This window comes from Rattus norvegicus, chromosome 3 (genome assembly GCF_036323735.1).
Source record: "Rattus norvegicus strain BN/NHsdMcwi chromosome 3, GRCr8, whole genome shotgun sequence".
Taxonomy (NCBI): Eukaryota; Metazoa; Chordata; class Mammalia; order Rodentia; family Muridae; genus Rattus; species Rattus norvegicus.
In genome coordinates this window covers 69,975,040-69,988,031 of record NC_086021.1, presented here as the reverse complement: position 1 = coordinate 69,988,031, position 12,992 = coordinate 69,975,040, and the positions used below count along the sequence as shown (strand labels likewise).

At 40.4% G+C, this 12,992-nt stretch overlaps 1 protein-coding gene across 3 annotated transcripts in view; it reads left to right on the top strand.

Annotated features, from left to right (window-relative positions):
- Grb14 (growth factor receptor bound protein 14) overlaps positions 1 to 11,701 on the top strand; it is a 115,591-nt gene extending 103,890 nt beyond the window's left edge. For 2 of the 3 annotated variants that reach the window (XM_039105748.2, XM_039105749.2), the window contains exons 8-13: positions 769 to 849; positions 7,472 to 7,588; positions 7,678 to 7,750; positions 7,866 to 7,953; positions 9,973 to 10,066; positions 11,287 to 11,701. In XM_039105748.2, coding sequence (XP_038961676.1) covers positions 769 to 849; positions 7,472 to 7,588; positions 7,678 to 7,750; positions 7,866 to 7,953; positions 9,973 to 10,066; positions 11,287 to 11,433 — 600 coding nt within the window. In that variant the 3' untranslated portion in view covers positions 11,434 to 11,701. 3 annotated transcript variants of the gene reach the window in all.
- The last annotated feature ends 1,291 nt before the right edge of the window (positions 11,702 to 12,992 follow it).

Below are 12,992 nucleotides of genomic sequence, written 5' to 3'. Positions count from 1 at the left end.
GTGTCCTAGTGGTAGAATAGAGTGTTGGATAAAGTGTCCTATGGGTGTATACCCAAGAGAGGTATAGGTGGGATTCGAGGTAGATAGATTCCCAATTTTCTGAAGAACCGACATTTTGATTTCCATAGTGGCTGTTCAAGTTTGTACTTCCACCAGCAATGGAGAAGTGAAGTGTGAAGAAGCAGGCTGGAGGATTTGTGGGAGCCAGGGGTGTCATGGTTATTGGGAGAGCATGACCCAGGGAATCAACTATGCAGGGCTCGTGGGGGCTCACAGAGACTGAAGCAGCAACTGTGGAGCCTGCAGAGGTCTGCACTAGATCCTCTGCGTATGTGTTATGTTTGTTGGCTTGGTGTTTTGGGGAGACTTATGGCAGCAGGAGTGGGGGGCTCTCTAACTCTTTTCACTTCTCTCAGGATCATTTCCTCCTACTGGGCTTCCTTATCGAGCCTTAATGTGAAGGGTTGTGGCTGGTCTTATTGTATCCTGTGCTGTGTTCAGTAGATGTTCCTGGGCAGCCTGCTCTTTTCTGGGAGTATAGGGAGGGTATAGATCTGGGGAAGAGGGGAAATGGTGGGGAACTTGGAGGAGTGGGGGAAGGTAAAGCTGGGATATATGTGGTTGGGATATATGTATGAGGAAAAAAGAAATAAAAATCAAAAAAGTTTCAGTCTTTTTTTGGGTTGATAATATATAACCAGTGACGGTGCTGACATTCAGTGAGTTGATATATTGAGAACCTTTGTTTTTTTCCTGTTTGTTCTGTAGTATGGCATGCAGCTGTACCAGAATTATATGCATCCATCCCAAGCTAGAAGCGCCTGCAGTTCTCAGAGCGTATCACCCATGGTAAGCATTAAGGCTTTGAATCTGGACTTTATAATTACAGTATTTACCGCTATATAACACTAAACATATACACTTTGCCTTGGGATCAAATATAGTAATTCTTCTGTAACATTCTCAATGTTATAAGGATGTTTTAGTTTTGTGTTTTGTGTATGCTCAGACCCTATAATTAAAAATAAAAACACAGAAATATATAAAACATTCAATGATAACCAATGATTTTATGTGTTAAACTAAAACGAATTGAAAGACTTCTCTAAGCCATTCTGTGCTGTCATGACATTTGATGAGGTCATAATAATATAGTTTGTAGACTATTTTTCTTTGCATTGTGAATTATGTCTTAACAACCATTGGTTTGGAGTGTAGAGTTATAGACTCAATATTAATTTAGTATTTTTATCAACACAGAGCATAGGATTATTTAGAGTTTTGAAGGTATATTATAAATACCTAGGCTTTTCTGTATTTTGATTTTTTAATAATGATACTTTTAAAGTTCTAGGTCCTTAAAAATAACTGCTTTTCAGAAAACCACAAAACTGGAAGCCAAAATCTAGGCCATGTATGACATCAGTTTAGAACTGCTTCTCCAGCTCTAGCTTGGATATTCATTTGCAGATACACACAGACAGTCACAGACACACTCAAACACACCCAGACACACCCAGATACATACAGATGCACACAGACACACCCAGATACATGCACACAGATATACTCATACACACACAGACACACACTGACACACATAGACACACACAGACAGACACAGACACATACAGACACATACACAAACACATACAGACACACACAGACACACACAGACACATACAGACACACACAGACACACACTGACACACATAGACACACACAGACAGACACAGACACATACAGACACACAGACACACACGCACACACACACACAGACACAGAGACACACCCAGATATATACAGATGCACACAGACACACCCAGATACATGCACACAGATATACTCATAGACACAGACACACACTGACACACATAGACACACACAGACAGACACAGACACATACAGACACACAGACACACACGCACACACACACACAGAGACACAGAGACACACCCAGATATATACAGATGCACACAGACACACCCAGATACATGCACACAGATATACTCATACACACAGACACACACTGACACACATAGACACACACAGACAGACACAGACACATACAGACACATACACAAACACATACAGACACACACAGACACACACAGACATATACAGACACATACACAAACACATACAGACACTCACAGACACACACAGACACATACAGACACACACAGACACACACTGACACACATGGACACACACAGACACACACAGACACATACAGATATACATAGACACACATAAACACACAGACACATACAGACACATATACAGAGATGCACTCAGATACATATAGGCACACACAGATACACAGAGACACATACACACACACACACACACACACACACATTGTGCTCTCTCTAGAACTTAATTTTATTTTCCCATACATTCACACAAAAATATTTCCCACATAAGGTGTACATTCTGCTCCTTTTGCTGTACTCCCTGTTATTGAGTGCATTCAAAATTCAGACATATGTGCCTGTGGTACAAATTACTTAGTGTGAAATATGTGTTTCCACTGAGGTTAAAATACATTCTTCATGGCTGTGACCAAGAAAGGTACATGTGTCCCACACGCCAGGTAGCAGATGAAGTGGCCCGCTCTAGGAATGAAGCATGAAATGATGCTGGCAGAACGATAGAGGAAAAGCTCTCCAATTTCGTAGTTATGTTCCTTTAAGTCATAGAAAGATAACTTTCCATCTTTGTATCATATTCTTATAAGCCTTAAAATAAGAAACTAAAGAATGTAATGAATTTTATAATAGCAATGTCTTTAAGGTGGATGTTTTTACAGTTTGTCAGCTTACTTTATCTTCCAACACACACACACACACACACACACACACACACACACACACACACACACGCACACACACAAAGCATATTAAATTTTATTATCTTAATCCTTCTCTAAATCCCTGCAAATTTCTTTCAGAGTCTGAAGTTATTAGGATGAATGTGTTAACAGCAACTAAGCATTTGGAGGCAATTATTGTCTAACGTCCTTTTAATCATAGGAAAATGTTATAATCAAACTCCTTTCCATTTTCATCGCTGTCATTAACATTCAAGTATGGGGGGTCACGGTTACCTTTGCCTATTGAAATTGTGGAAGATGGGAAATTCTGGCAGTCAAGGTGTGTGTGAGATTTTAGTTACAGTGTTAATTGACCACTGTGTCTAGGAAGACAAATTCCACAGTTAGTTATGGAGACTAAAGAGGGAGAGAGGTTTGGATATCTGTGTGGGAAAGACCTGTCCATGGGGCAGTTCATCCTTGTACCTCCTACTTTGTGGTCAATAAAAGAACCCTAGACAAGACACAGCAAGACAGTTACCCCTGTTACCATAAGCTGTCTGCATGACTTTGGCTAGCCACTGTTTTCTGACTGTGCAAGATAAAGGGATTACTGTACAGTCTTTGAGGATGATCATATCTGGACTGTTCTGGGGCTTTGTAGGAATGAGCTGAAATGACAATACAGGAGAAATCCTGTGGTCTCTTTGTAGCGAACGAACGGGCTACACATTTATCCAGCTCCTTCCAATGGGATGGTGGACTTTGGCTGCTATGTGCCTTGGAGTTCAACTCCCAGAGCAACAGGCGTGTTATGTAAACTGCACTGGGAGTGGGTGGAGCCGATTTTAAAGTGTGAGTTGTAAAACCCAAGCTAGTCCAAGAGCCCTTCTTGGGAGAGAAGGCAAGGCTATTACAATCATGGACTATGTTTCTTGGGGAAAGGTTTATTCATCCTTAGAAGAATGGGTGAGAATTTGGGGCAAATATTTGAGAAATCCAACCAGTTCTGACTGTTATCAGTATTGCTTTCCTATGTGAAGGAAATCGAGCTGAAATTGACCTTTCCAGTCTGTCAAACTCTGCTTCGCTCCTATTTCTTTGTCCACTAAAGGTAAACTATTAATTTTTCATCCACCACCTGCCATTCAGTAGAAAACCTTTGCTGTATTACTGTTTTCCTATGGTGTAGTTTCCATAGCAAATAAAAAAATGTTCTCTGTTTGTCTTGTAATCTCCTTGCATTGGCCAGATAATTATGAGCCTGGGAACTTGTTTCACATCCTTGTCTGGCATACTGAGGGGAAGAAAGAAAAAAGATTGTGTTTGCGTCTCTTTCCTAACATCGTTTTTTATGTTATCAGTAGCTTGAGAGTGCAGAACCCATCTTGGCATGTGGAGGGAGAGATATTATAAGGATCAAGTTATCATTAGGATCGGGACCAGTTACTCTGGGGTTGGGGCAGGTAGATGATTTTCATTAAGGTCGGCAAAGCAAAGGCATATTCGACTGGTCCCCAGCCCGGCACAGAAGATCACGGGGTGAGGAGGGCAAACTAAAGTGTGACAGCAAATAGAGATTACAGAGACAGCATCTGCCAGGAAAGAGCAGCTGTCAGTAATAAGAACTCCTGCAACAAACAGGAGATTGCATGCAGGTCTAAGGAACAGAGGTGAGCTACAACAAGACCGCCACCCCTATCTCGTGCTTTGCAGAGAAAATAGCAGATGCTAATAAACAGGGGTATGTGATACAGTGATAAAGGGACCCTAAATTTTTTTCTCTCGTGGATAACATTTTGTTTGAAGTTCACACTCCTCGGAGAGGCATGACATGGTACTATCTGGTGGGCCCCACATACATCTCGGCTTGGCTGTACCACCATCACCCCCTTTGGCTTTCATTGCTCTAGTAATTAGTGGAGCTTAACTTGAATGTTTCTGTTGTGTGCTGTTTCCTTTGGGAGCATTTTATTTCATTTCACTGACGTAGGAAGACAACAAGGCTCTTGACTAGAGAGTTTGACAACTAGTTCTTTTTTCGAGATTCTTGACTAGGAGAGGGTGACATAATTTTTTTTAAAGAGGTTTATTATGAAATAAAAATCCCCCACTCCTTTAAATGAAACTGAGATCCAGGCATTAGTTGATTTGTTTTCAGAGGATATGTTAAAAACAAATACATAGCAAAGAAGAGATGAGTTTTTCCCTTTACACCTCCCACCCCCACCCTCCTTGTTCTGTGGTACAAGCTGGGCTTCAGGCTTATAGCTGTGCTTCCCGCTTCCCCCCACCTCCCTACAGAGAAAACTGGTGACACCGTGGACACAGAAACTTTAGTGTTATCAACGGATCTGAACTACAATTCTACTGAATTTTACTTCCTGAATAAAACCAGAATCGATGCACTAAATCTGAGAAATAAGATGTTCCAAAACAAAGATGTTCAAGTGTTTTTTTTCACTGTAAAACACAAGCATTTTTATTTAGCAACGATGACACAATTCAGAATTATAACACACAATGAAAAGAGCGAGTTTCTCAGTACTTTCAAATTCTTGACATGGTACTCTCTGAGTTTCAAGGCCAATAAATCACTATTTTCTGGAACTTTAAAATTGAATTTATTTTAAGGATATTTCTAATAATCTGCACACTTGAATCTCCATATTTGAATAGCTAAAATCCATGTTTAAAGAAAGATTATGTATATTTAAAATGAATAATAAAAATAAGACATGAATACAAATTCTAGATAGAGATATGCTAACCTAATTATACCTTCCGTTGCTATGAGTTTTATTTTTTTAACTTTTTATTGACTGTGAGTAGGACATCATACACCCTAATTCCACTCTCTCCCCATCTCTGCCTTTGCCACTTCCCCACTAAAAGAAATGAAAAAAGAAAGTGAAAGTAAAAAAACCAAAACAGAACAAAGCAGAGAAAACATCTCATCGTGGAAGCTGTAGTATGACCCAGCATGCTCCACGGTCTATCCTTTTGCAGGCCACACCCCTCGAATGGGTAGCACTGTAGAGCTGGCTCTGGAGGGGTGGATATGGGTGAGTTGGCCCTGAGTGCATGAGACCGGGAGGGCTGGCCTTGCTTCCTTCCTGCTGCAGCATTGATGGACTAGCCAGGGCAGTGCTGGGGAGCTGGCCCTGGTGGTGTGGTGCAGGAGAGCTGGTGGGCTGATCCACTCAACTACCACCCAGGCCCAGATCCAGGGCTTTTAGTTGACCTATCCCAAAATTTACCTCATCTTTGAACTGCTGAAGCATGTGAAAGGGCCAATCTTTTCCAGATCCAAAATTGTAAGACCCACAGGGCACAGAGCAACAACAGGATAAGTGAGGAGTGTCCTGGTGAGGACCCAATTTTGATAGTGTAGAAGCCAGAGGCCTTGAATCAGACCAATGACTCATTGTAATGAACAAGTTGGCACGCAAACATGGGTGGACTAAAGGGTACACTTTGGGTTAGCTATGAGGTTTAAAACAAGCTATTCCAGGCCAGAGAGTTGGTTCAGCTGTTAGGCACTCTGGCCGCTTTTCCATAGGATCTGAGTTTGAGTCTTAGCACCCACATGACTCACAAATCCTCTGTAAGTCCGGTTCTGGGGAATCCAATCCCCTCTTTTGACCTTCCCAGGCAAATGGATTGCACAGACATACATGCAGACAAACACAAAGAGGGTATTTCATAAGTAGTTGTGCTTGACGTTTAGTTGGCAATTTTTAGAGCTTAGAGAGATGAACTAACGGATCAATAGACATTTTGCTGTCTTCCTAGGAAATACAGAGAGCTAGCTCTTTTCCAGCATTTTCCTAAGTCCATGCATTCAACATCCCCTTCAGTTGTCTTGGCAGATAATCACTGGACTAGTCAATGTGAGATCGCCATTTTACCTCTTCTGTATGTTTTAACTTTTAAATCTCTGATTGGCTGCATCTGGACTCCTGTAAGAGGCACAGCTTGGAGATGGTATTAGAGGAACCAGACTTGTTAAACACACAGGCCTATTTTCTCCAAAGGACAATGACAGATGCCTGGTCAGTCAGAAGGCTGGACGGGATGTTGTCTAGCAACCTGTCATCTTCTTGACGTTCTAAGGAGCCAGCTTTCCTGAACCTCCCAATATCCCAAGCTTAGTTACTAGGTGACTAGAACCTGGGAAAGAGTACCATGTATTTTGCATCGTCCATCAATAGAATCTACCCTTACGCTTCCTCTTTAGGCCGTTACCCTGAGCACTGTTGTTCAGTCAATAGAACGGATTCTTGTTATACAGGTCTCAGGTGCTTTGCTACTTTGCATGGGGGTTTCCAAGTAGCTATGCCTAGAGTTTTGTTGGGATGAGTGTCATGTGGAAACCCCTTTCCAAAGTTTTACTGTGCTTAAAAGTGTAAGAGAACTAAAACCACTAGGTCAGCTTCTGGAAGTTTGCTCCAGTGCCTGCGAAAGTGATGGTAACTAGAGTTCCATTCTTCACCAAGTGTGGATCACTTTCCTGCCAACCATGACACTTACAGGGTCCCTGACAGCATCCCAGTCCAGAGTGGACACCATATGGCCAGAAAAACATTGAAGTTGAATGATGAAATATATATGGACTGTTCAAATGTTCATATTAGATTGTTTGCATTTTTTCAGAGAAGCGTATCAGAGAATTCCCTAGTAGCAATGGACTTCTCAGGTCAGAAGACCAGAGTCATAGACAACCCCACTGAAGCCCTTTCGGTTGCCGTTGAGGAAGGACTCGCTTGGAGGGTACCAGTAGCTTCATTTTCCTCAAATGTTCATGGTTTGAGTGTTTTGTCCAAGAAGTTGAGTTTTACTTTTTTCCTTTTCTTGCTCAGAAAAAAGGATGTTTACGCCTGGGGAATCATGGGAGTCCCACTGCGCCCTCTCAGAGCTCTGCTGTGAACATGGGTATGTCTTCTTTCAGTCAGAGCGATGTTCCTTTAGATACGGTCACATGGCATAGGACGAGGATTGCATGCAATGAAGTCATGATCGTGTCAGACAGATCTTTTTCTTCCTCCAGCTCTCCACCGGTCCCAGCCATGGTTTCACCACAGAATTTCTAGAGATGAAGCTCAGCAGTTGATTACCCGGCAGGGGCCTGTGGATGGGTAAGTCTGATACTTGCAGTTTTTTTCTACCTATGAAATGTTAACTACTTAACACATGCTGTGAAATTATAACCGCGCCTTATCACGAAGCAGAAGCACTTTTGTTCCATAAGCATGGTTGTCACTGTATTCTAGCAGTGTTTAATATTTGTGCATGAATGACCAAGTAACAGGATACTTTATCCTCGACCAGTTAGCATTAAGATTCACTTTATTCATGTGAATTCTATCATCTCAGACACGAGCGTATGAGTGGGGGCAGTCAAGTCTGTTTGAGATGTCAACATTTTGCTTTGCACATATAATAGATATATGATCCCAAATAGATTTCATAGCATGGTGTTGCCCTAAGTTGGGTTTCTTGGGTATGACGCAAAATATATTAATTAAAACGCGTTATCTTATATACTTTGAATTCTTGCCTCATTTATTTTTCTTTTAATGTATTTATTGCCATTTCTGTAAAAGAGTATGTAGCTATAAAAAATACTATTTGGTGATATCTCTTACTATTTTAATGGGCATTATAGAGTGCAAAAGAGGAGGATAAAATGAGTTATAGAGCATTTGTAATCGGAAGGCTTTTCTGTTTTACTTAGTATATTTCATCCATGTTGTACAATTCTAGCCAGATTTCTTTCCCAACAGCAGAGCAAACGAGGGGGTTGCATTGGTGTTTGAAGAGGAGGGAAAACAGGATCCATTTAAACAGTGGTGATAGGGTCTTGTATCTGCAAAAGTGGGCTTAAGGCATTGACATCATCGGGCCGTTTGGTGCTGACATTTAGATAAAGATACGTCTTCTCACATTTCACTCGTCCCTGAGAAGAGATGTGGCTCTGTCTCTCTACCTGAAGCATACATACCCTTTGTGATTATAAATCTAAATGAACGGTAGTCTACAGATAAAAAAATAAGTATTTACATAATAAAAGATTACAATTTCCTTAATTTCAGAGTTTAGATTTGTAAATTAAAGGGCATAATTGAATAAAGAATAACACATGAGTGTGTTTCTTTAAAACATTTTTTTTCTCTTTTATTTCTTTGGGAAAATGTGATGGTGCCAAGTAGCCCACTAGGTGGTGGTGCTGATCTTCTTGGGAAGGGAAGAGAATTACAGCCTTCTTTACCACTGAAATGCCCTTTTGTCCAGTCCCCCAGTGATGTAATCTCTGAGCCTCACACAGTATGCATGAAATGGATGCTTTCCTCAGATATTGGCTGCCTCCCTGCCCAGGCACAGTAAGCTTAGTATTGGAGTCAGCAAAGGGACATTTACACAGTGTGCTTGCCAATAATTAATACAAAACGGGTTTTGCACAGCACTGCCAGTAAATCCGAATCCCTGCCTGGTAGTCTTTTCCCCCTAGGCCAGTAGGCCACATCTTGCTTGTCCAGCCTGACATTATAAAGGTTTTCTGCTGGTCTCTTCAAGGTTAAAGTGCACGTTGTTTGGGTCTTTCTTTTACTTAAAACATTGTTACCTAAATACTTCCCAAACAATTTCAAGATTAATTTGTTAGAATATATTCATTTCTTACTCACGATTCTGCAGTGGTAAAAACAAGAGGAACCACCATGGGAGAAGGGAAAAAAAAACCTATTTAATTCCAAATAATTTCCTCCTTTCAGGGGCCGGTCATGCCCTGTCAGTTAAAATAGCAATGCCTATTCTTTGTGATGAGTGGCTATGAGCGAGTTTCTAGTTTCTCAGTGAGAAAAGGACAGAATAGTAATTATTGATGCCACTTTCACATTATATTGGCAGTTGTGATCACACAATCCGACAAAAGGTTTGTGTATTCACCTCACTATATTCCATTAGTATAATGGCTAGTTTTACAGTTTATTACCTGTTGTTTGCCAAGTTGGAGAGTCTTACCCTTTGAGCACCCGGTAAAGGAGGCCCTGCCTATACCATTTAGATATATGCTTTCCTGAATTTCTACATAAAAATATTTCTATGAAATCTGAGTGTGCAGAGAAACACAATGAATTTCCTCTTTTTCTCTTTAGAGTTTTCTTGGTACGGGATAGTCAGAGTAACCCCAGAACTTTTGTACTGTCAATGAGTCACGGACAAAAGATAAAACACTTTCAAATTATACCCGTAAGTAATTGTGACTTCCGGTTCGTGTATTGGGGATGTTCTTCGTGCATACGCTTTGGGAAACTTGGGTTTTTCTTTTGTTCCTTTTATTAAATATTATTTGGGAGCTTGTGCTTTGACTAAAGTTAAGTTTGGCAGAAATGGTTTTATGAGCCTGAATTAATATAAGAAATACAGGAATTGTAGAAATTAAATTTTCCCCTTTTCCATGAAATGTGATTATGTTATATTGTATAGACCTCATGCCACCTATTGTTAAAAGGCCACTAAGAAGTCCTTCCATGAATGTCACTTACAGATTTTTAAAAAGCAGTGCTTGAAAGCCCCTTGTGCCTCCTCCCTCCTCTCAAAAATATATATCTTTGTTGGGGCTTCCTGTTAACTTCATTTAAGCCATGAGGAAATCACAGGTGCTGTATAGCTAGCGGGCATTTAAATTATTCTATGAACACTAGGAAACATCTTTGGCACAGAGCTCTTTGGTATTTCTGTTGTGTGTGTGTGTGTGTGTGTGTGTGTGTGTGTGTGTGTGTGTGTGTGTGTGTGTGTGTGAGAGAGAGAGAGAGAGAGAGAGAGAGAGAGATATGGACAATAGTAGCTCATAGGGTAGTGGGGTAGCAGGGAATTGCTTTGTGAAGCTGCTAGAATGCTGGTGATTCCTGTTGAGATGCCTCTTTCTGGAATTTCCCAATAGGTGTCTAAAGTGTCCTCCCTGACAATCTGAGTTTTTTGTTTCTGTTTTTGTTTTTAATTATGTGATCAGCAGCCCCAGCAAATATGAAGTGATTTATACCCAAAAGCGTGACAGAAAAATAGATAGATAAAACTTAAAAATAATTTAAAAGGAGAATGCACCTCTCAGTGAAACCAGTTCTGTTTTCTGCTTAGTAAAGGGTACAGAATCCTCCTGGAGAATAGGCAATAGTTGTGACAGCCTAACTGTACAGCACAGTGGCAGAGCTGAGGAAGAAATACCAAAGAGCACTGTCAAAGAGCAGACACTGCTTTGGAACGCAAGTGATGTTGCCAGGAAAAGCAGGCATGGCACTGCTTTCATTGTCCTTAGTTTTATATACTTGTTGATTTCTGCTTGTGAACACATAGTATGCAGAGGACTTCTGGGTAGCTGATCCCCGTCTTTTTTTTTTTTTATTTTAAAGTTTTTGCTTATTCGTTCATTGGCTTTTCCTTTTATTAGTTTGTTGCTTCTTCTCTTGAAGGTGGAAGATGATGGTGAGGTGTTCCACACCCTGGATGATGGCCATACGAAGTTCACAGATCTCATCCAGCTCGTGGAGTTCTACCAGCTCAACAAGGGGGTCCTTCCTTGCAAGCTGAAGCATTACTGTGCTAGGATGGCTGTTTAGCCAAACTATCTGTGACTCGTTAAACTATGGAAGATGGAGGATGCAAAGAAGAATGATTAGAGAGAGAGAGAGAGAGAGAGAGAGAGAGAGAGAGAGAGAGAGAGAGAGAGAGGAGATCACAAGGCTGGAAACAAATCATGGTGAAAAGAAGATTCACCTGTGGGTTACAAAAAAATAGGTCACGTATTGCAAATTAGTGAAGACTTGGATTCGTATTACTCTCGTTACTTTAAATTTATTAGTTAAAATTAAACCTTATTAAAAAATAGATTTGTGTTCTTGTGTGATTTTTTTTACACCACGATGGGGTTTTGTTAATTGTGAAACTTCAAGCACTGCTTGTTTTGGCTATTTTAGTCTCACCATGAAGTATGAAAGGAAACTGGGGGTGGATATGCAGGGCTGGGGACACATACTTATAGCTTCAGTGCTGATGAGATCAAGTCCAGACTGCCATGTACAGAGACCCTGACTCAAAGAAAAAGTGGTTCTGTCTGCTTGAAATCCTGGGTTTGATCCTCAGAACAGCCAAAAGCAAAAGACAAAAACCGACTCAGAAAGATCCTTTACAAACTGGATTTCAGCTATGCTACTTAAAAAGTTAATAATTATAACGTATAACCTGTGGTTCTGTGGCTGCAGATGAAATCAAGAATTTCAAATCTATAAAGACCCAAACAGCTAACTCTGCTTCCTTCTCTTTACGTTTTCCTTTTAGCTTCTCACTGTGGTAGCCAATCAGTTTGCAGACTTAAGGCACTGAGACACTAGCCTTCCTCATCATCTTGAGAACTTTCTGGAAAGAAGCCTCCTTTTCCTCCTCTGTTTCCTCCTCCTCTTCTTCCTTGCCCTTCCTCCTTCAGTTTCTCTTCCTCACCCTCTTCTCCTTTGTTTCTGTTTCTATAACTTTCATTCCCTTTTTGTGGAAATGATAATAGCTGTTCTTAAAGAAATGATGAGAAACAAAACACCAGCAAACATTAATATATCTTTTTTTTCTGACCTTTGTAACAACACCGTGGGAACGGTAAAGATTTCTTTAAAAATATTTCAGAAGTACATAACTTAATCTTAGATATAGCAGTGATGTATTTCGGTAATGGAGCATGGAATATATTCCCAAGGTGCTAATAAAATCAGTCATCCATGAGAAATAATTATTGGTTGAATTTTAAAATGTCCAACTTACTTTAACATTACAAACTTAACTCCTGAAGTACCTAAAACACAGGCCATTCTTCTGTTAAAAAATACTGTCAAGTCTCTCTGAAGACTTAAAGATACAGGCTCTTCAAGTATATAAGTCCCTCTTTACCTTCCCAAGAGGTCTGAGTAGATCTTTATTTCCAACTTATAAAAACACTTTGTGTTCTGAGTTAGAATATGTTTATAATCCCTAGAAAATATGAATTACTGTTGGATTATCTTCCACTTTGATTTAGCTATGATCATTCAATTTGTACAATTTTGGATAAGATTGAGGACAAATCAATTCCACATTTCTCTGTTTACATGTTGCACTGTACTACCCTCTCTCAGAAAGGAGGGGATGGGGTGGA